Source organism: Rhipicephalus microplus, chromosome 5 (assembly GCF_043290135.1).
Source record: "Rhipicephalus microplus isolate Deutch F79 chromosome 5, USDA_Rmic, whole genome shotgun sequence".
NCBI lineage: Eukaryota > Metazoa > Arthropoda > Arachnida > Ixodida > Ixodidae > Rhipicephalus > Rhipicephalus microplus.
In genome coordinates, this window is record NC_134704.1 from 94,739,173 (window position 1) to 94,762,937 (window position 23,765).

General features: G+C 48.2%; 1 protein-coding gene and 1 long non-coding RNA gene across 3 annotated transcripts in view; one reads left to right on the plus strand and one right to left on the minus strand.

The window, feature by feature from the left end:
• The window catches only part of LOC142817868 (uncharacterized), a 64,415-nt gene extending 53,812 nt beyond the window's left edge, over positions 1–10,603 (minus strand). The window contains exon 1 of the long non-coding RNA XR_012895399.1: positions 10,496–10,603. This is a non-coding gene — a long non-coding RNA (uncharacterized LOC142817868). The remainder of the gene's footprint in view (positions 1–10,495) is intronic.
• Positions 1–22,721, plus strand: part of LOC119174330 (sodium-coupled monocarboxylate transporter 2) — a 59,741-nt gene extending 37,020 nt beyond the window's left edge. For both annotated transcript variants that reach the window (XM_075895776.1, XM_075895775.1), the window contains exons 9-18: positions 915–1,055; positions 3,155–3,284; positions 5,906–5,994; positions 6,915–7,024; positions 10,152–10,219; positions 10,536–10,622; positions 19,712–19,878; positions 21,765–21,862; positions 21,937–22,052; positions 22,493–22,721. In XM_075895776.1, the coding sequence (XP_075751891.1) occupies positions 915–1,055; positions 3,155–3,284; positions 5,906–5,994; positions 6,915–7,024; positions 10,152–10,219; positions 10,536–10,622; positions 19,712–19,878; positions 21,765–21,862; positions 21,937–22,052; positions 22,493–22,576 (1,090 nt within the window). In that variant the 3' untranslated portion in view covers positions 22,577–22,721. The remainder of the gene's footprint in view (positions 1–914; positions 1,056–3,154; positions 3,285–5,905; positions 5,995–6,914; positions 7,025–10,151; positions 10,220–10,535; positions 10,623–19,711; positions 19,879–21,764; positions 21,863–21,936; positions 22,053–22,492) is intronic.
• Positions 22,722–23,765: the final 1,044 nt, after the last annotated feature.

A 23,765-nucleotide genomic window follows, 5' to 3' on the forward strand; every position in this document is an offset into this window, starting at 1 on the left:
AAGGGGAATAGCGAAGATACCAATGGTGGCGCGATGACACGCACGCACACACGCACGCACACGCACACACACGCACACACTCGCTCACTCACACTGGCGCAGTACAAACATACACACAGTACAGCCCCGCCGCGGTGGTATGAGGTACTCGGCTGCTAAAACCCGCAGGTCGCGGGATCGAATCCCGGCTGCGGCGGCTGCATTTCCGATGGAGGCGGGAATGTTGTAGGCCCGTGTGCTTAAATTTGGGGGCACGTTAAAGAACCCCAGGTGGTCAATATTTCCGGAGCCCTCCACTACGGCGTCTCTCATAATCATATGGTGGTTTTGGGACGTTCAATCCCACATAACAATCAGCATGCACAGTACAGACAAACGCAGCGCTGACTTTTTGTAATTCGAGTGTACACAGCAACCAATCAGAATTCAATCGCAATAACAGGCCAACAGTGCGAGGGAAATATTTACAAAAAAGAATGTAAAATTGTAATGTTCTGTAACATACCTACTTCTTGTTGTAGTTATGAAAGAAATGCCGCAAACGATTATAACTCGCGCATACATTTTTCGAAGCACTGTAACGGTGACGTAGACCCGTCTGTAACTTAACCTAGTCGTTGGCATCTGTAACGCTATCGTAACTGCTTAAATTTAATGGTGTTGTAGGGGCGGCGGTAATACCAGACAAGCGGCTGGGACACCAGTAGTAAAACTCCGTGTGTAACTAATAAGGCGGACCGTGAACCAATATTTCAGTTATGACATCAATGGCGCGAGATAGCATGTCCAATATTTCAGCTCGTCTTCGATTTCACTCCGTTTATTTAGGCCCCGATTCCGCAAACGGGATGCATGTGTGTAAAAGGTCCCGTTGCGAAAGCGTTCCCTAACAGATACGCCTGTGTGCCTTGCAGCTGGAACCTCAGTCCGTACCAGACGTTCACATCGTGGTCGCTGCTTCTCTCCTGGTCGGTGCGCTGGTGCTCGGCGTACTGCGCCAGCCAGACGCAGGTGCAACGCATATCCAGCCTGCCCTCTGCCAAGCTGGCGCGCCGGTAAGCAGCTCTACCGAGGTGCGCCTTCTTTACCGCGGTATACTGATAATGATGAAGCCTTATAAGCATGCTAGATTACCTCTGACGTCGTACGCAACACAGAACTTACAGACTTAATTAAGAAATTAAAGAAATCTTTTAAAGGAACGCTGCAACACTGCATTTAGAGATATTCACATCGTTGTTCTCAGTGAAAACACCACTGTCAATAACCTTGATAAGAACGTCTCGTAACCGTTCGAAACACTTTCGAATTCCATATCGAGAGGTTGGTTTCACGGTAATTTGTCTTCACAGCCTGATGTGCATCTAAGTCACGCGGCGGCATCAACTCGTGACGTGCTAGCAGCCGCTCTGACGTCTGCTGTGAGTTGCACGTTGCGCACGTAAACAACAGCGAGTGTATTGTCGTCCTGTGACCCAGACAGCGATTCTGGCCTCACAGATAACGCTGAGTCTAGACCCAGCGAACTGCTCTGCTTTGGCTCGGTATGATAATGTCCATTGTCTATGTTCATAAAAATGTCCGGAATGATCACGTGGGAGCAGTGGTGTAGCCAGGGTATGGCACACCGACTCCGTGCCCCTCCCCCCAACAACCTTTTTTTTTTGTTTTTCATGGCTGACACATCCTAAAATGACACTCAACCACTTCTTCTTGCCCACAGCGCCCACTTTCTACAAAGGGGTTGCCCCCCCCCCCCCCCCCGAAAAACATCGCAGCCCATGCACGGAGTGAATAATAATGAGTGGGGCGAAGGGTCTGTCTGTCTGTCTGTCTGTCTGTCTGTCTGTCTGTCTGTCTGTCTGTCTGTCTGTCTGTCTGTCTGTCTGTCTGTCTGTCTGTCTGTCTGTCTGTCTGTCTGTCTGTCTGTCTGTCTGTCTGTCTGTCTGCGACGGACAGATGGATGGACGAACGCTTCGCCCCACTCATCACTCACTCTGTGCATATGCTGTGAATTTCCACTAACGCTATCTAGTGGTATTATCTACAAGGACATATACACGCAACGCCATCTAGTGAGTAATTCCTAAAACTAGAAGTGGCTACTACAACATACTACAAGGTAACTACCCACAATCTAAAGAGCTACACCCCTAAACAATTTCTGCTTACACCCCTGCTTGGGAGAACCACTTCAGCGGGACTGGCTTGCTGTTGCTGGGCGACGGAAATAGCAAAATCAAACTGAAACATTGTGAGTTCGCTGGCTCCCGTGTGTAAAGGGCATTAACGCTGCGTGCCAAGGAAGCGCAATTTGTCCTCATTGCGATAACTCAATACTGAGAAAGTACTCCTACGAAACTCTTCAGCTGAGTCATATGTCTTCAACAGAAACGTGGTACAACAGAGTACATCACAAAACATTACAACATATCGAGTCGTCATATGTGACCGTCAAGAGAATACTGGGCAGGCTGCCATGCTTAGCTAAGGTAAAGTGAAAAATTTTGGGTTGGTAGTGCGGGGAGAGAATGTGAGACAGATATCACAATTGTGACTTACTGTGCTACTATAGACAGATACAGTGTCTCACAGGAGTTGTGCGTAGGGAGGTACCGAGCGCCCAACGTCCAATTGAGCTGCATAACTTAAAAGTGACTTCATGGCTGTGTACTTTCCATGACTCTGTTGCCTTTATTTTCATGCGATTGATTGATTGATTTCAATGTCAGATTTTGGCGAGACATTTGCTGCGAGAGATGCTGCAACATGTGCAACTCGCATCCACTGAAAACATTCACCCACCTTGTTACTCACGCGTTTCTTTTATAAAAACCGAATAATCATCCACTTCAGCATAAAGTATGCCAAAAACTCAGCCGTTTCCGTGTTCTTGGAAAGCGAGTTTTTTAATTCTGTGGCGAAAAGATAAAAGAGCTGAGCGTGATTCCGTAATGTGGGCAACTTTAGCGCCACCTTGAGCGGATACATTGAATATGTTATACTTCGCAAGTAACATTACTTGTGCATATCTTTGGCATCGATATTCCTATGTAACCACGTATCGTGAAATAGCTTTGGACTAACGACGTGTCAATTTTTTTTAATCGCGCCATACACCGACGTCCATGGACTGAAATGCGGCGGACAACAGCGCTGTGCTGTTCAACCTACCGGCGGCAGCGATCACCACGTTCCTGCCGGTGTTGGCTGGTCTTGCCCTTGTCGCCGTCTACAAGGACTGTGACCCGAGGCTCACCGGAGACATCAAAAAGCCGGATGAGGTACAGTGTGACCTTTAGTGTGTGACCTAGACAGAAAGTACGTGACCTAGACATAGACATCAAGAGACAAAATGCAGGAGTTCTAACCATGGTACCTGCAAACGGAAAAATAGGCCCTGTATCTGCACGTTTTACTGCAAATCTCGTCGAAAGGCGATAGTCTTGCGTCTGGAGAGAGTGAACAAAATATTTATTTGATGTTCTGCGCGAGAAAATCGTTGAATTGTAATCTGGAGGCACTGCGTTAGAGAGTCTCAATCAGTGCAGCGAAGGTGACGAGCGCATCGAGGCACGTTAGACACAAGCGCTATCTGGCAGTTATCTTCAAAAACAAATGAATGCGCGCGCACCCGTCTTGTAGGCGATAAAGTGTAGAACGCAAAGCGACGGGCAGGTGCCACCACCATGTTGTCTTAGCTAAAGTAACTGCATATGGTTCCTACGGAACCAGAGTAGCGCGTAGGTCTGCCATCTTGCCTGGCTAGCAACCAGCTATGCGGCGAACTCACCGTTTGTTTTTGCATACGACACCCCTGCCGTGTTTTTTTTTTTTTTTTTGACATGCTGCACATTGAAATACTAGCTTGACTTGCGTCCTTCACGTGCTGTTTGCAGAGCTTGAAGGCCGCTTTTCTGCCCGATTGCCACCAAAGTGCAACGTGAGAGCTGACTAAATAGCGTGGTAAAAAAAACAGCGTTTGGCTAAAAGTGCAGAGCGAACAAGATCAACTTATTTAGTCATGCGGCATTCACATTTCGTAAATTTCCGGAATTTTCGACCAGATAACGAGCGGGATCATTCAGTATTTACGTTACGGTGGTGAAATATGCGACATTCGTTGATCTTGACGGTACATGAAATCGCCCGAATAGTCTCGGTGAATACAACCCAGAGAAGAGTTATTCCTTAGACTTTTGAAGTGCATTGTGTGACGCACGGTTGTTACTTCACCGTTCTAAAACGATTTAGTTCACACGTAAACGATAATTCTTACCCGATATGCTGCCTACATAAAGTCAGTTGTAGTACAGTTTGCACGTTTGGCGTAGTTTCGCGGTAGAATATCTGCTGCCACGCGAAAGACACAGGTTCGATTCCCAAGTAAGACACGTATGTTTCTTTTTCGTCTGGTCTTTTTATTTTATTTTTTTAAATATTATGCGATAGGGATCACGGACAATGGCGGTGGCGAATATCTTCGGCGCAGGAGTCGGTCCTTGTGATCTCATAAGAGCTTTCACTACAAAATTCGGTGACTTAACAACCGCGGCCTTGTAGCTACGTCAGTGGTGAATAAATATACTGGCTTTGCATGAAGACAGGTAATCCGGCTCCCCTTGAACAGATATGAATGCGCAACAAGGAACAGTGCACTTCTCTTTTAGCATGTACACCATAAACGAAGGAGTACTCAGCAGATGGTAAAACATAAGTTTACCCAGTCATTATACCATTCCGATGGATGTGATGGTAGAACTGCAGACGTGGTGCGCACATGGAGCTGATCCATAGTCACCCGCACGCATCCACGAACCGCATTCAGAAAAGGCGCGAAGACCAGCGAGATTCGCTTTGAACTTGACTGACGACGCTTCGTGGCAATGCAGCGGCGGCGTCGGAAAACACAAAATTGGTCCGAGCGTGAGCTTCTCCGCAATGCATGATTGCTGGCGGCGCCGGCGGCATTGAAAAACAGTTGCGCTACTCTGGTCCCGTCGGCACCATACAGTCACTCTAGTCTTAGCAAAGCGTTGGAAACACTTGCCTTTTTGAGCATCGTGTTGCATTGTCAGCACAGCGTGGTAAACGCTACGGCCCTTAGAATTACTTATGTATGCCTTATTTGGATAAAGACACACATGGATAAAGACACAAATTTTACGAATCCGTCAAGTGCGAGTGGAGTTAAAGGTTGGTAGCATGCTGCAATGTAATTCTCTCTTCTCTCGTCCCGACGAAAGCGCTGGAAGCTAATCAGGGAAAGATGGCAGGGACACCGAAAAACGTCACGCGTCCTCGTGACTTTAAGCACTTTCTTTCATATTTTTTTTTCTTTTTCAAATGCACGGCTTTTTCGATGTGATCGCGCGCGCACGCGTGTACAAGTAGCGGCCTCCCATGGTGATCTCTGTAACGAGCAAGCGCGCCATGTTCAAATCAGCCAATAGCTGATAGATGGGCTTGCAACGTGTGATTTTCGGGCGTATTCCGTGATTTATCGAGAAAAGAAAACAATTTTTAGCTGACTTAGATAATTTACTGTAAGTTCCAGGCCACGTTCTACGCTATAATATTTCCCTCGCGTGTTGTCGGGAGCCTTATACTACCGATCGGCAGCGTTTTCTGACCATGCTCAAAAGTTAAAAAGTGTTGCAGGGCCCCTTTAAAAGATGACGCATGGAGTGCTGTGCGTCTGCCATGTTATCCATTCAGTTGTGCTGCACTGTGTTATCCAGCAAAGCTGTTACTAGTTAGGCGGCAAGAGAGTTCACAAGGGAATATATTTCAGCTCGAATAAAAGCTGGTGACGCCAAGAAACTATATGGCGAATGTGAGTTCTCGTGCCTAAGGTAAGACAACTCGTTTTCGTCAATTTCTTTTTTTGTGTGTGTGTGTGCAGTTGATGCCGTACATTGTTCAAGATCTGATGGGAAAATACCCGGGCCTGTCGGGACTCCTAGTAGCCTCCGTCTTCAGTGGCTCTCTGAGGTAAGATAATCGACACTTGGGCTGGTTGGTTGAGATGCGTGTTATAACTGTGGTTTAGGCGCACGACGAACGCGCTTAAACCACAGTTATATCATGCATCCCTGAGGTAAGCTGAGAAGCGTGTCTCGAATAGGTACTTTTCTTGCAAAGGAGGTGCTCGAATCACTTGGTTGTTCACGCACACCATTGTGCGGTGCGCTTCTTTCCTTTTTAACCTTGATGCTGTTTTGCCTGATCCTGCTGGCACATTTTCGGTATATTCGATCAACATTTATGAACTGTTTGCATCTCTTGTCATTGCGTTTAAACTTCAGTGTAGCAGCGCATTGCGTCGAGGTCCACAGAAAATGATGTATACGGGATTGTAAGCAGAATACTAGCTCCGTGTTCTCTTTCGCCGTTCTAAATGGGTGGTTTGGACATGACGCGAGGATGGCGAGTGCCGCTAGCGTGTCCGTACGATCACTATCGTGGACGAACAAGCGTGAACGTGAGCAGGGCATTATGGAATCCAAAAGTAAACTCCCCCCTTCCCCCCACCCTACCACCGTTGATCGAGTTTGAAGTAAAGATAAGGTTTGCGGTGGATGCAAAAAAAAGTGAAAATATATTGATGGTGTGCTTCTACATAACGGCCCCTACCCTTGGTCTCTGACATACTGGGAACGAATGTCACAAGTAAACAGCTTTTGGAATGTAACAACGCACTACTAGTTGTATTATTTGTAATACAGCCCTTTTGTAATGCCGTTAGTAGGGTTTTCAAGGAAACAAAGTGAAAGGTATGGGGGCAAACTTGGTGCCCACCATAAATGACCGAGGCGTGAGTTAATTCCGTGCTGATTTTGTTTTCAGCGTTACCCCGGCTTATCGAAACGTATACGTACCACACTACTCTCTGATCTCGTATTCCGACGCAGCACCCTCTCATCGGGCTACAACTCCATGGCGGCTGTCACGTGGGAGGACCTCATCCGGCCACGGGTCAAGCTGACCGACACCCAGTCCATCGTGATGCTCAAGTGCGTTGGTGCGTCCACTCCAGACAGACGCGTGTAGACTGAAGGAATCGCTTAATCATGCACATACGCTCCTAAAGCCTTGTTTTACTTGAATGTAACTTGGGAGCAAAAGTGCACACGTGATATCATTCCATTGGACGAACGGGAGCTTTAAAGCTCGCGCGCATTGTTCTAAAAAAGAAATGTACGCTTATTGCAACGAAACCCACGACGGGAACTAGCGACATCTCTGGCAACATTTGTGATGGAGGCTCAACTATACCATACCATGTATTTGTTTCGCGCTGAACACTCTTTTAAACTTAAACCTTGGCCTACAATGTCTTTAAATAGTTTAAACGTAGCTAGAGGCGTAAATTATCACTTGATGCTTCAACGATGATTTCGTCGAATACCGCTAGTAATGCCCACTTAAGCGTACGTGTCGTAGTGGCGAAAATTCAAGCCGAGGTGCATTGAATTTATGCCTGCTTTACAGAAATTCCAGGACACGGAGCCGAGGCAAACTTCTTTTTTTTTTGGGGGGGGGGGGGAGCACATCCTTGAAATGGTCATTTTTTGCTCTGTACGCCAGGGCAAAAAACTTATAGAGGAGACGGGAAGGACCCGGTGTGCCACCTTCCGGCTACGCCACTGCCAAGAGTAGCATCACTTTCGAGATAGGTGAACTTAAAGCATGGTCTGATATGTATTGGCGTTCTAGCTAACGGTTTCTCAAAATCGTGTTCATGGTGCATAACGGGGTCGTGTATAGTTGGTATAATTTTCGTGGTATATGAGCACTATACCGTGGACTATATTTCTCCCTCTCGTCGCTGCATTGTGTGTCGACGACTCAACGTCCTCGCATATCATTAACGCCTCTGTCAGCTGCAGTTCCAAGACATTAGGTACTATAGTACATCTGCAATCATATTTTGTCTCTGTGTACAATTATCAAACAATCCCGCTTGAATTCACAGTGTCATGTAGTTTGTGAATTTACAAAAAAAAGTGTCGTCGAATTCTTATATAGCATTAAAGCATGATATAACAATCTTTCGTGAAACAAGATTTTCTATAAAACGAAATATTTAACTTTTCACAGCTTCGCGTATGTGTAACATCATGTAATTTGGACTTATATATCACAAACTGAGTTATTTGGGATTTCAATATAGCGAAGTTTCAGTGCTACCTCAGGGAAAGACCAACGCGATAAACCGAATCTTTTGCTAGGGCCAGTGGTCACATGGTTTAGCTGCACGCGATTTTTGCGGACGCTTATCCTGTGTATTATCACGGTGCGTTGGACCTGTGTTCCTTTCGGGTTCACGCGTGTCGTTCGACCACTGTGAATAGGACTCGTTCGCTGGCACATCATAAAACCGTAGAAGCTAGATCGCAGGTTCAAGAAGATTGACTTGTTCATACCACTGAAATTAGTTTTTTGTACTTGCGTATTATTCAAACAATGTTCTGGCATTTGCCATGCAAAAAAAAGCTTCTGGCGACTATTCTTCACTACATCAAGTTTCATTTTCTGAAGTTTTGATATATCACGTGAATTCGCAATTTTAACGACTTCGTTACATCGAGGTTTTACTGTACTCCCACATGTGCAGCAATGCGAGCTGCTCGTGCACGTTCTGTATTTAGTCACCACAAAGCACCGTCTACCATTTAATTGGGGTATGAGCCATTTACTGTCACTGCCTGTTTCACGACAGCTGTTGTATGCAGTAATTAGGGGGTCTTCGTAAGGACCCTAACTTGTTCAGAATAGTAGTTCATCCATCGCATGATAGCACGCTCGCTAAGATCATCGTGTGAAAACCGTTCCCTTAAAATAATTCATTTCCGATTCATTTTCATGTGCATGCTTTGTCTAGTCCGGGTCTGCATGACTCACTCAAGTTGACTCAGGAAATGGCAGTAATTTTTATTGATCGTCTATGTCAGGGGTCAATAACCTCAGGCCGACAAGGCAGTATTGTGCAGCCCCCGGCACGACGTCAGAACCATCTCTACCAAACCCGGTGTCACTTCCTACATCGACTGTAAAGAAGCTCTTTCGTTATATAAAACAAAAGCCATTGCTCTTCCAGTTTAAATAAGGTCACTGCCAATTCGTCGATTTCTTTTTCTCTTTATAGCCCCCCCCCCCCCCGTGCATAGCTCACATAGGTGGGTTTACTACGCGCATAGCGCGCATAGAACCCCCTCCCCTTTCCTCTCTGTCAGTTTCATGCAACTTTGGCCCTCTGCCTCGAAAGGTTTCCGACCCCTGGTCTATGTGAATTAGCCTGTAAATGTTTTCTAGTGTCATGAAGGCAAATAATTTTGTCAGCCTCGTTACAGTGTAAAAGTAAATAGACGTGATTAGAAGCTAGTATATCTACCAGCGACAATATGACACTGGCTAGCAACGATTACATCATAAAGCACTGCAATATCATGCAGAAAATTCTTGTTTTTATTGCGATAGCAATTATATGGACTGCCTCGGCTGTTTTTTTTTTTTTTTTGCTGTCGCCGTCATTCACGTATATGTATATGTATACATATATATACGGGGAAGGATGCGCTAGCCTCAACTTTCTGCGGAGCGAACATCGCCTTTCGGGCCTGGGTCGCGTGCGCGCGCGCTTATCTGTTGAGCGAACCTAGAGGAGGGAGGGGGGGGTGGGTGGTTGCCGCGTTATCGCGGCAACGATCAGCGTGCGCATTAATTGTGCCCCTACAGCAGGCGGGAGCTTCTACAGACTGCGCTCTCAACACGAAAAAACGGTGCCAACAACGTACCTGGAGCGGCCGTCTTCTCTTACACCATCGTTTTGTAGAGTTTCGTGAGATCGCATATAAATGAGTTGACTTCCAGCCTCACTTCGTGTATCGACGCCGTCACTACGCACGAGCCTTTTTGTGGTCATCTGACCGCACCGCAGAAAACCTTGTTACTCAGCAGGTGCATGTTCACTACAATCAATATTGCTCGTAAAATTCTAGCCTTGCTTCGTAAAACATTCGAGTATGTTGCTAGTGCATTCATTTCTTCGTCTTTTTGGCGAAACTGTGACTTTTTTGCATGTATGTTGTTCATATGATGCATTTGCACAAATTACATGTAATTCTTTTTTTTTTGCTGCATAACAGGTACATTCTACGGCTTCCTATCTATAGCCGTGGCGTTCCTTGTCGGCTCATTGAAGTCTATAATGCAGGTAAGCTTGTGCGAATTCAATAACTACAGCTTTTTTACGTTTTACTTAGCGATTTTACAACTGACAATGCACTTCGCGCCACTACTTTTCTCTAAAGCACACGTGACATAAAAGGTTCTTGAAAAGCGGCTTCACTGAGTAACACATGCTGAATAAAGTAAAAATCTCGTATTGGGTACATTGGTCTGTATGTGTTCTGTTCCTAACCGAATGCGCCATCAGCGAACAATAAGCCAAGAGTGAATGTTGCAAAGTGCTTGGTAAAGAGATATTCACCGTATGTGGTCCCCACTTCTGCTGTCCACACACGTCGCAGGCCTCCACTAGTCTCCTGGGAGTAACATCGGGTCCACTGCTGGCCATCTTCCTTCTTGGTGTACTGGCTCCTTGTTGCAAGAAAACGGTGAGCTATTCGGAAAGTGTTCGTCTCTAGGGATTCAGAATTCCTGTGTAAGACAGCCTGAATCTTGTGAAGAGAAGATGAAACAGGTTAGGCAAAGACAGCCTGAATCTTGTGAAGAGAGGATGAAACAGGTTAGGCAAAAACAGCCTGAATCTTGTGAAGAGAGGATGAAACAGGTTAGGCAAAGACAGCCTGAATCTTGAGAAGAGAGGATGAAATAGGTTAGGCAAAGACAGCCTGAATCTTGTGAAGAGAGGATGAAACAGGTTAGGCAAAACTAGCGTAGCGAGCAAGGTATACGTAGAGCAAAACTGCAGTATGTCCCTTATTCAAAGATAGCTGTCTCACTCGCAAAAAACAAAAATGCAGCGATATACGTGCTGAGCCTAAACACCGCCATTCTCGTTGAACTTGTTTTAAGCACCAACGCGATACAACGTGCTTATTCGTAGTCAGCGAACTAACTCTTCATTATTCGAGCTAAGTCGATTGCGTTATCGTAATCACGTGCCAGTTGGATCAGTATCCAGTCGATCTTTGTTTCAGCAAAACACACAGATGAATCTAGTTGATTGTATCAGTCGGTCACGTGAGTTCACTCCATTATACGGTGGTCATGTCGACAGACCATTTCTGCAGCGGTGGTAGCCAAGGTGTAAATACATATTGCCACCTGGCCATGAACTGCGGCGAGCACGAGCCCGCATCGAGGAGAAAAACGAGGAAGAAGTTGTTGGGCTAGCGCGCTCTCGCCGAGGCTTTTGTTTTTGGTTGTGGTGTCCCTGACCTGCGCCTCTGTGACTACGCGGTATTCTTTACCTGAAGTCCCTCTTGTTCACGCGCGACAACTGGTGGAGTCGCTGGGTATTCCCAGTCAATGATCCAAACGCCTCCTGGGAGCCCTATACCCGCAGTCGCAACACCTGTCCACCGGGCCAGCCGGAGAATCCGAGGATTGTCCCCCGAGCGTGAACCTCTACCGGAGATGGCATCAACTGCACCACCCCAGAGCGGTACGGAAAATATTCCGATGGCTAATTACACGCTGCAGAAGCCACGAGTGCCGAAGGTGTTCCGTGGCTCCATGTTGGAGGATGTTGTGGACTGGTTGGCTCACTTTGAACGCGTTGCGGCTTTCAACGAGTGGACCGACGCCAACAAGCTGCGGAATGTATATTTCAGCCTTGAGGACGGAGCTCGTACTTGGTACGAGAACCGCGAACCCTTCTCGTCGTGGACGATGTTTTGCCGTCAGCTGCTGGCAAGTTACGCTGACCCCCATCGCCGTGAACGAGCGGAACGGGCCATCCAATCACGCATCCAAATGCCGAACGAGAGCGTGATGGCGTACGTGGAGGACATGACGAGCCTTTTCCGTCGCGCTGACCCAGGTATGGGAGAAGACAAGAAGTTGCGCCACCTAATGCGAGGAGTTAAGGAGCAACTCTTCGCTGGTCTCGTGCGAAGTCCCCCGAATACTGTGGCAGAGTTTTTAACTGAAGCAACGACAATGGAAAACATGCTGCAGCAGCGATCAGCTGTGTACGACCGCCACGTGAATGTTGCCTCGCCGGTGGACCAGATTGGAGTTGCGGGGAGTAACGTCAATCTCGAAGCTCTCTGCGACCTCATCAGATCGGTGGTACGCGACGAGCTGCAGAAGATTCACGGGCCGCCTCCACCTGCTGCGGGATCCATCTCCAGCCTCATCAGGAGTGAAGTACAGCAGGCTTTGCAAGTCCCGCTGTCCAACGATGCTTCCCCGCCTGTACCGATCGAGCCTCACCGTGCATCTTATGCCGAGGCTGTGAGCTGTTACGTCGCTCCTGCATCGTACGCCGAAGCTGCGAGTCGTTACGCTCCTCCACGCCGTTTCGTACACCCTGCACATCGCGATCCACTCCCAGCAGTTCAACCAGTCCAGCATTTCGAGAATCGGCAGCTCCTCCCGCGGAAATCGGACGTATGGCGCACACCGGACAGGCGGCCGCTGTGCTACCACTGTGGCGAAGCCGGACACGTGTACCGCGAATGCCAGTACCGTCGCCTCGGACTTCAGGGTTTCGCCGTCGACTCACCCAGGCCAAGATTTGGCGAAAGACCCAGAGCGATTGAGGAGTACCTGTCCGAGCAGCGCATGCCACTGCTCCCGCGGCGCCAGTCACGATCACCATCTCCAAGAAGGTCTTCGTCAAGTGTCCCGAACTACCCAGGGGCGGCGCCAGCACGGCCGCTCAGCCCTAGGCGGGAAAACTAACGACAGCGACCTTCGGGGGCGGGGCCGCTGATAAACGACACGAACAAGGGCCCCAATCCATGCGAGTACGTACCAGCAGTGGTTCAACGACGACAGCTCCCGAATCAGAAAGCCGACTTTCCCTAGATATACCTGTAGTGCTCGACGGCCGCCACGATATTACAGCTTTATTAGACACAGGGGCCGACTACTCCATCATGAGCAGAAAACTGGCGACGCATCTCAAGAAAGTGGGTACGCCGTGGTACGCGACACGAATCCGTACAGCCGGCGGGCACGTCGTCACCCCTCTCGGTATCTGCACGATTAGAGTCGGCATTCGCAAACGCACATTTCTCTGCAGCTGCCTTATACTTCCTGAATGCTCCCGAGACCTCATCCTAGGCGTCGACTTTTTACGTGAATACGGCGCTATCATTGACCTCCGACAGCGCACAGTGACGTTCTCTACAGACAAAGCAGAAAAGCCTGATGACAGCCATCTCAGTTCGCTTCGTGTTTCGGCCGACATAATCACGTTGCCTCCACGTTCAAGCATCCTGGTTGAAGTCGTGTGTGACGAGATACGTGACGGTGAGGCAGTCGCCGAAGGCAACTTGACACTTTTGTTTAGCATAGGTGTCTGCGCAGCCCGCAGCCTCATTACGCTTCACGACAGACGTGCCACGCTGCTTGTGACAAATTTTAGTAATGAGCAGCGGCACCTGTTTCGACGCACCGCTATCGCTTTCGCCTACCCCATCGAAGACGTTGCTGAATGTTTTTCTGCCGCATCAATAAATAGTGGGCTACAATCGACATCGACCGGCGTTTCTAAGGCTCTTGAAAAGGTGGACATCAATTCGAGCCTCACGCAGAAAGAACGCACAGCGCTGCAGGAGCTGTTGCTTGAATTTCAAGAGTGTTTCGCTTCATCCTCAAAGGTGCGTCAAACGCCCCTTATGAAACACCGGATTATTATACACACCGATGTCTCGCCCATAAAGCAACAACCCTACCGAGTTTCTGCCAAAGAACGTGACGCGATCAATGCTCAAGTCGAAGAGATGCTTCAGGATGATGTTATACAGCCGTCCAATAGTCCATGGTCATCGCCAGTCGTTCTTGTAAAGAAAAAGGACGGAACGTTGCGTTTCTGCGTGGACTACAGAAAGCTGAACGACGTGACAAAAAAAGACGTGTATCCTCTGCCACGCATCGATGATTCACTAGACAGACTACGGCGAGCAAGGTATTTTTCATCCATAGACTTGAAAAGCGGATACTGGCAGATTGAGGTTGATGAAAGAGACCGAGAAAAAACTGCTTTTGTTACACCGGACGGCCTGTATGAATTCAAGGTGCTTCCCTTCGGCCTGTGTTCTGCACCAGCGACATTCCAAAGAATGATGGACACTGTTCTTACCGGTCTGAAGTGGAACACCTGCTTAGTTTATCTCGATGATGTCGTCGTATTTTCGGTCACTTTCGAGGAACACTTGAAACGTCTGCAGGCTGTTCTGGAAGCACTCCACTCTGCGAACCTCACGCTGAAGCCAGAAAAATGCCACTTTGGCTATAAAGAACTTAAATTTCTGGGGCATGTTGTGAGCGCAGACGGTGTTCGACCTGACCCCGACAAGACAACCGCCGTAGCCTCCTTTCCCGTTCCCCGTGACAAGAAAGCAGTACGCCGCTTCCTCGGTCTGTGCGCCTACTATCGTCGCTTCATCGCCAATTTTTCTAGAATTGCCGAGCCTCTGACTCGTCTCACACGTGACGACGTACCATTCGTTTGGAATGAAGAACAGAACGCGGCTTTTATCGATCTACGTGAGCGTATGCAGGCACCACCAGTTCTTGCTCACTTCGACGAGGATGCTGCCACGGAAGTTCATACCGACGCGAGCAATGTAGGTCTCGGCGCCGTGCTTGTCCAACATCAAGAAGGCACCGAGCGCGTGATAGCTTACGCCAGCCGTGCCCTGTCTCGCGCCGAGATGAACTATTCCACCTCGGAGAAAGAGTGCCTAGCAGTAGTGTGGGCCACTATGAAATTCAGGCCTTACCTCTACGGTCGTCACTTTAAAGTAGTTACTGATCATCACTCATTGTGCTGGTTAGCCAATTTACGAGACCCGTCTGGGCGTCTGGCACGATGGAGCCTTCGTTTGCAAGAGTTTGACCTTACCATTGTCTATAAATCAGGCCGCAAGCACGAAGATGCTGATTCCTTGTCACGTGCACCTACCGGAGTTTGTGATCCCGACAATGACGATGACTGCGGCTTTCTCGGAGTCCTCACTGCAACAGACTTGATCGCACGACAACACGATGACGTCGAGATTCGCGCAATCATTGACCAACTAGAAGGACGCAACACACCCGTACCTCGGCACATCTCTCGCAATCTCTCTTCGTTCTGCCTGCGGAACGGTGTCTTGTATAAATCAAACTCGAACGGCAATGGAAAAGCCTACTTGCTAGTGGTCCCATCTGACATGCGAGACGACATTCTTCTGGCCTGCCACGACGAACCCACATCCGGGCATCTAGGTTCTTCACGAACTCTCGCCAGAGTTCAACAGGCGTACTACTGGCCGAGACTTGCTATGTACGTCAAGAGATATGTGAAAAGCTGCCGTGAATGTCAACGCCGCAAATCTCCGCCACTGAAGCCTGCAGGCCTGCTGCAACCAATCACACCACCAAGGTCGCCGTTCGATCAAATAGGCATGGATTTACTGGGGCCGTTTCCTCTGTCATCTGCCGGTAACAAATGGATAGTTGTAGCGACAGATTATCTAACGAGATACGCCGAGACAAGAGCCCTGCAACGAGCTACAGCTTCCGATGTTGCCCAGTTTTTCGTCGAACAGATCGTTCTTCGCCATGGCGCCCCGTCTTGCGTCATCACTGATCGCGGAACAGCTTTCACGGCTCAGCTCATTGACGATGTATTCAAGCTAAGCTTCACGAGCCATCGCAAGACGACGGCGTATCATCCGCAGACTAACGGCCTGACGGAACGACTTAACAAGACCATCGCCGATATGTTGTCCATGTATGTAGACGTTCAACACAAGACGTGGGATCAGGTCCTTCCATACGTAACATTCGCCTACAACACTGCCATCCAAGAAACGACACGATTCACACCGTTCCGTCTCGTCTATGGGCGTGAGGTCCAGACCATGTTGGACGCTATGTTGCCACACGATTACGACGGGTCGCTCACACCTGACGCTGAGCAGCTTGCTCAGTTTGCCGAAGAAGCTCGACAGTTGGCACGCCTGCATATTACGCAACAACAAACTGCAGATGCACGCCGCTACAATCTTCGCCATCGACAGGTCGAATACCACCCAGGAGATCTAGTTTGGGTATGGACTCCGGTTCGCCGCCAAGGGTTGTCCGAAAAGCTCCTGAGTCGCTACTTTGGACCCTACAAAGTAGTGCGTCGCATCAGTGACGTGAATTATGAGGTGGTTCCATATGGAACCATGTCACCCCAGCGTCGAAAGCACTACCCAGAGATTGTTCACGTTGTACGGCTCAAGCCGTACTTCGTACGTTAGTGGGACCGTGCCTCAGCCTTGTTCTTTTGTTGTTGTTTTTTTTTCTTAAGTGTGCCCACAGTGTGCATGTCTGCTTTACTTCCGCTTATCCACTACCATTCGCGCGAGCATCGGGGCGATGCTTTTTTTTTTCAGTGGGGGAATAATGCCACCTGGCCATGAACTGCGGCGAGCACGAGCCCGCATCGAGGAGAAAAACGAGGAAGAAGTTGTTGGGCTAGCGCGCTCTCGCCGAGGCTTTTGTTTTTGGTTGTGGTGTCCCTGACCTGCGCCTCTGTGACTACGCGGTATTCTTTACCTGAAGTCCCTCTTGTTCACGCGCGACAATATACACTGTTTCGATGAACACGTGCGCGGGCCGCGATCGAACAATAAATTAGCAATGGCACGCACCCAGTGGTCTCGTGATGGCAGCGCCTGCCTATCGGTGGGGCGACAAACTTCGAGACAGAAACAATCTTATCTTCCGTTGCTATAGCAACCGCCGTGGGGGCATGAAATCAAAATTTAGTGACAGACGGACAAGTACTATATCGTGGCACGCTTGACCGTTGTTGTGCGCCTTCCTGGCTCTGTTGTTGGCCTGCTTTCGCCATGCGGCCAAATCATTTTTGAATTCTGCGCTAAGCGCCAGTTCTTATCCTTTTTTTTTTGTCTTGAGGTTTCGTTGTACCACTGAGAGATACCCACTGCAGTTACGCATAAAGTCCCTTTATATGGAGAAAGTACCGACACTCTCCTCCATATCCTCTTCAAAGTGTCCAACCCTTCTCTCCCGAGTGTCCAAACCTTATCTATATCATCTCCCAAACGGCCACCATGCAGGCGCCAGCCCTATGACTCGGCTCGCGCCACTTTCCTATCAAGAATGCCATGTTACGCTGATAACTCGCACGATGTTACCTTGCTCGACTGGTGCATGCGTCGAGAGGCGAGAGAGGAGGTTGCGGGGCGCGGCGGCTAGGTTAAAGATAGACGGTACTTTCCTAAAGATAATCAGGGATTTTAGTTATGAAAGTCGTGGCGTGTCCCCACATAAATAGTACTGGTATAGTGCTACTGGTTTCAATGCCTCTAGATGGCAGAAAACTTCTACAGACTCGGCGCGTGCGCAAGAACAAGACGCAACGGGAACACCGATGGTGGTGCTGTGCCTGCTGCGTTAGGCGGCGAAGTTTATGCAGCAGCCATCTGCCACTCAGAAATATCGGTATTTTTTTTCTAGTGAATACGGCATAGTTTTTAACGTTTGACACGCCGTTACACCACCGTCAGCGTCCCTCTCACCATGTTATGGCATCCAGCGACACATTAACAAGCAAACGTTTGCGCTGAACTAGCATATCGGCAGTGTTCGAACTCACCCCAGGATTCCAGGCGCTGCTGCTACGAAGTCCTTGCCCTGCGGTCCGAGAGTGAACCTCTGGTGGCCTGTTCAGATGAGTTCTAGAAGATCCTTCGCATCGGTGCACGGGCGTCGCATTGGGCGAGCGAAGCTGCCGTGGCCGCAGCACACAAGCAGGGTCCACGAAAGCAAGGCACAAGCTTGGTGTTTGTGGCTAGAGGAAGGAAAATACGCCTAAGCACGGTGCCGCATCTAAGCCGCATTCTTGCGCAAAAGAACACACTCGCACATGGAATCGTTTAAAAGGTGATAACGTTAAGAGAGTTGCGTATGTTGGGTACGTACAGGGGTTATCAAAGGTTCCCAGGCTGCAAGGCCCGGCCACGGGGCAGGCGCTCGCTGCAATCGGGGCACTGCCATCGCCATCGCAATCGCGCATTGGCGCACGCTGGCGCCGAGCGTCTGCGTAAAAGGGGGGAGGGGGATACTCTCCCTTTTTTGCTCCCCTTGATAAGAAAGCGAGAAGAAAGCGGTACTTCGTCAAGTACCGGTATATAAGTTGCAACTGTTCGAAGCTCTTTCGAAGGTTGTCAAAAATCGACCGTTAGCTAAACCAGCTGCGACTATGAACATCTTGCCCTGAAGCGTTTTTACGGGCGAAGGTGTACTGCCAGAACACACCACCCAGTGGACGGTAAAGCTAAATTGTAAATTCATGATGCACACTTATCCGCCGCCGCGGTGCTCTAGTGGCTAAGGTACTCGGCTGCTGACCCGCAGGTCGCGGGGTCGAATCCCGGCTGCGACGGCTGTATTTTCGATGGAGGCGAAAATAGTGTAGGGTGGTGTGCTCGGATTTTGGCGCACGTTAAAGAACCCCAGGTGGATCGTAATTTCCGGAGCTTTCTACTAAGGCGTCTCTCATAATCATATGGTGGTTTTGGAACGTTAAACCCCACATATCAATCTATGCACGCTTATCGTGAGACCTCGGAGGTTGACGTTTACGTATGTTCTTGCATGTGTTTGTATGTGTGCGTGAACATATATACACACAGGCAATATTGAGACATTTAGGGGATGGGGAATGTCTTCTTGCAGTACTTGAGTGGCATGCCTAAACAAACCTCGCTAGTTTTCATTCGAAAAAGATGGATGTCACCTAACCCAGTTATGCCTGGGTGTGCGTAGCGAGAGGTATACGGTTAATGTCACTGTTTAGCTTGGTTCTATGCACGTTTACGCAAGTCGATGCGTGCGGCTCGCTCTTCCTCCGTCTGATTGATTGATTTGTGGGTTTTAACGTCCCAAAACCACCATATTATTATGAGAGACGCCGTAGTGGAGGGCTCCGGAAATTTCGACCAACCTGGGGTTCTTTAACGTGCACCCAAATCTGAGCACACGGGCCTACAACAGTTCCGCCTCCATCGGAAATGCAGCCGCCGCAGCCGTCTTCCTCCGTCTCCTCGGCTTGCTGCTTCCTCTTGGTTTCTTTCCGACGACTTTGCTTCGTCGTCGGAACGACGGCTTTCCAACTCGGTTTTCATACCTGCCAACGAACCCAAACCAGCCGCTCCTTTATTAATACGGTACCACTTCGGGTTCTCCTCTGTTGTTGCAACATGGTTGCACTGGCTTTGGCATCTGACGTCATGCCAGGTGGTGTGGCGAGCGGCCTGACCACACGAACGCATTGCAGCGTGTCAGCGCGTGGCATTTTGAGAGAGGAGAGAAAGGGTGCGTGGGGGAGGGGGGGGAATGTACATTCTATCTTCCTTTAGGAAGAGGGCGCAGCACCGCGTCAACACGCTGCAACGCACACGTGTGGTCAGGCCTTTAGGCAACGGCTCAGCTCGCAGTGCGGCCACCAGCCTCACCAAAATTCTGAGAATACGGCCAATGTAGCTTTCGCTTGTCTCTCTCGCAGGGAGCGCTAGCAGGCATGCTTACTGGGCTATTCGTCGCTTCGTGGCTCGTCATCGGCTCGATCGTTTACCCGCGCCCCGTAGATCAGCTACCGTCGTCCACGGCCGGCTGTTCCAGCTTCAACGAGACCCTGACGCTGGGATCGCTCGATCCTCCACCAACTCCCAGGTATAACACGCTGCCGTTTGTGTTGCAGCTGACTATTTCCATCTTTTTTTATTTTGTTGACAAACGAGAAGTGTTGCGAATCTCAACACTCCACACACCAAGTGCAATTACTCCGTCATCTCCAATGTCTAGCGTAGTAAAAGTACGTGCTTCCTTGTGAGAGTAGCGCAGAAGAGCCAAGAAAGTACCACCCCTGAGTTCTTGACGCGCACTACTGTGATGAGGCCCATATGTAATGTCTTAACAATATATTGAGAATTAATTGGCCCGTCACTGTCGTGTACGCGCCTGCTACCTGCTTCGCCGTCATGTCAATTACCTCGGAAGAGGAAACGGCAAAGAGGAGCGTGAAATCATCTAGGTGTATTACATCAGGAGAAACACAAGATAACTGTACGAGCACATCGTTGATTTGCTTCCTTGAAAAAGAATTAGGTGTGTTGCAACGGTGATAGAAAAAAATCACAGCATATCTACGAAGTGAATAATGAACAGTCGGCGAAGCAAGAGGGGATCATTAAATTCCGTATCTTGTCCACTCCGTCTTGCAAAGACGTAAGACGCGTGTACAGTTTCCACAAAGTTGTTTATTGATCACAGTGCGCATATTGTGTTGAGATCTCCATATGGATATTCATATGGATGTCTATATATATATTCATATGGGGACCCCGCCGTGGTGGTCTAGTGGCTAAGGTACTCGGCTGCTGACCCGCAGGTCGCGGGTTCAAATCCCGGCAGCGGCGGCTGCATTTCCGATGGAGGCGGAAATGTTGCAGGCCCGTGTGCTCAGATTTGGGTGCACGTTAAAGAACCCCAGGTGGTCGAAATTTCCGGAGCCCTCCACTACGGCGTCTCTCATAATCATATGGTGGTTTTGGGACGTTAAACCCCACAAATCAATCAATCATATTCATATGGATGTCAATATAAGTATCTATATGGATATTCATATCGTGTCATGCCGACGCACGGGGGACATACCTCAACCCTAAGCAGCTTCGCTTATTAAAATTCTGAATATTTTCACCTGGTGATGACGTTGGTGGTCTTGGTATGCTGCGCATGCATTCTGAGGTTTCACGATGGATTGAATTCACCTCAGTAATGTATATTTATTAGTCCAAGCTTATGCACGCTTGTCTTGTTTTTCTTTTTCTGCATCGTTTTTTTTCGGGAGGGGGGGGGAGATTTTTAAGCAACATTAACCAACTGGCTCAGATATCAACTTCTCTGCTTTGAATATTTTGATGTTTAGGGAAAAGAAGCTACGAAAGATGACAGAAAACGCGAATACACTATAGCCTTGCGCCCAAGTGCTTAACCTCCAACTAATGCGCTAGTCTGCTTCGTTGAATTCTTATGAATGTTGGCAGTGATATCTGTGAACCTACCATTTGCAGATCTTCTAAGCATACTTACCTGTCATTAATGTAACATAATCTTGCTAGTACAATGAACACATCAAACACATTTCAAGTTATATATGTAAAAATGATAAAAAAGAATAAACATGGATGCTTGCCACGAGTGTAAGTTAAGAAAATGATGGATAAGGGGCGTACTGTATGGAATGCTTTTTTTTTTGGGAGGGGGGGGGGGGTAAAAGTGTTTGTGATTGTTTCTGTGAAAAGTAAAACGGTCATCTCTCTAAAATGTTCATTATAACCACCTTGGCGCACATAACCCCTTTATTGTCAAGCATTCAAATCGCAATCAAGGATACATTGCTCTCAACACCTACATTTGAAATACTGATGTTTAGGTGAAGTTCTTCTGTGACAGCACTGCGATTGCAGAATATTAAAATAAAAAGAGAAACAATATCTACTAATGTGACAAACCCTAAATATATATCGTCTGTGTACTTTTTTTTCTTTCTCCAGTGGTTTGAACCGCTTCTACCATATCTCCTTCATGTGGACTCATTTTGTCGGATTCGCTACATCGCTAGTAACATCGTTAGTCGTCAGCCTGATATTCGGTCAGTAAACTTTCTCATTATTCATTATTCGTTTATTAGTTCATTTGCTCACTGACTTTATTCTTCCCTTACAGATAGAGAGGGCTCCGAAGAGGTTGATGCCAAATACCTGTCTCCAATGGCGAACCGGTTCAGCGGCCGCCATAGAAAAAAGGGAGCAAATATTCAGGTTGTGTGGGAGCCCGAGAAGGTGAGTAGAACACCGTTACGCCACTTATTGCAAACGCATAAATGGCGGCACCTTGAACTTCTCATTTAGCGTATGAATTTGACCCTTGGATTAACTAATGCTTGGTTCTGGGCTGGGCCGCGAACATTTTTACCGTCACAGACGTGTGGAGAGTCAGTCCATCGTGTACGAGCTATGGTTCCTGTTCAACAGTTGAGCCCCTCAAAACAGTGTCCCAAAATCGTTACGCAGCTGGCATTGCTGCTAAGGTGGTATATGCAGGCCGGATCATGATGTCACTATGGGGTGCACACCCATTGGTGCAGGCCTGTGTGCATCCGCCTTTGAGGAGAAAATGTCTCGGACTTTAGTTGTAACCAATATTGAAGAATGTCTGTGGCACCTGACCTAGCAGATGTCCTGTGACGTGTAAATTTTCTTACGTTCATTTTTCTTTACAGGATAAGGCGTCGACTATGGAGCTCGAAAAACTCGTGGGAATTGCTCAAGACAGAAAACCCGTCGAAGCTTCAGTTACAAACTGACATTCGCAACTGTCGCCAAGCGCAGCGTAAGCGGACGCATACGCCACTCGTTTTGATGCAGCTAATGCTGCGAACTAGGTCACCTTTTGTACATATCAAACATGTATATAAACGAACATAAATGAAATGCGTTGTAGATTTCAAAGTGTTGTATTGTGAATTTTGCAAGCGTCAATATTCGACAGTCGCCAGCGTTCATGCGGGCTTGTTCTCATATCGTGCTGGATGTATGGTTGCATTGTAATAGACAATGTTATTGTTCACATGAAGCGTGAGACGGCGGAAATCTGCACTGTCTGCGCCAAAGGCAGGCATAATTTGTTGGTTATTGTGCCTTGCTGCGTGCAAATGATTCTGCCCATAGGCAAATGTCAGCTATTCACTGTCATAACAGCAGGACTGACTGTCTTCATTCTATCTGAATTTAACATGGCACTTCACATGCATGGTAATGTGTATGTGATTCACTTTCCTTTTGCTATTTCTCCGCTTCATGGACCCCGACTTGAAGTGAGGATTTCGTATCGCCTTCCTCGACACCTCGAGACTCCCTAATCGACTTCACGCACCGCTGCGGTGGTCTAGGGGCTAAGGTACTTAGCTGCTGACCCGCAGGTCACGAGTTCGAATCCTGGCTGCAGCGGCTGCATTTCCGATGGAGGCGGAAACGTTGTAGGCCCATGTGGTCAGATTTGGGTGCACGTTGAAGAACTCCAGGTGGTCGAAATTTCCGGAGCCCGCCACTACGGCGTCTCTCATAATCATATGGTGGTTTTGGGACGTCAAACCCCACATATCAATCAATCAATCTAATCGACTTCACCTTGACACAGCGTCCAGCCAATAAATACATGTGCCGTCATAGTTTCACCGGTAAGCCATACTCTGACAAGTGTGGTGCTTCAGAATAGAAAGAAAGTACTTCTCTCCAAACCAGAATATGCTCAATTTCACAAGCACCGATAGATCTCAGTATAGAACATTATGTTAAAAAAAGTACCGAGCTAGAAATAGTTGAAAAAATTGACCAAAAAAACTTTAAAAGTAGATAAATTACTTTTTCAGACATTTTCAGACATAACTACGTACAACATGCATGAATGTTGAGAAAACTGTTTCCGCTTTGATTACAATAACGTAGGGCAGGCGTTGTTTGAGCAAAGCGTCAAGTCTTGCGCGCCTTTCAAAG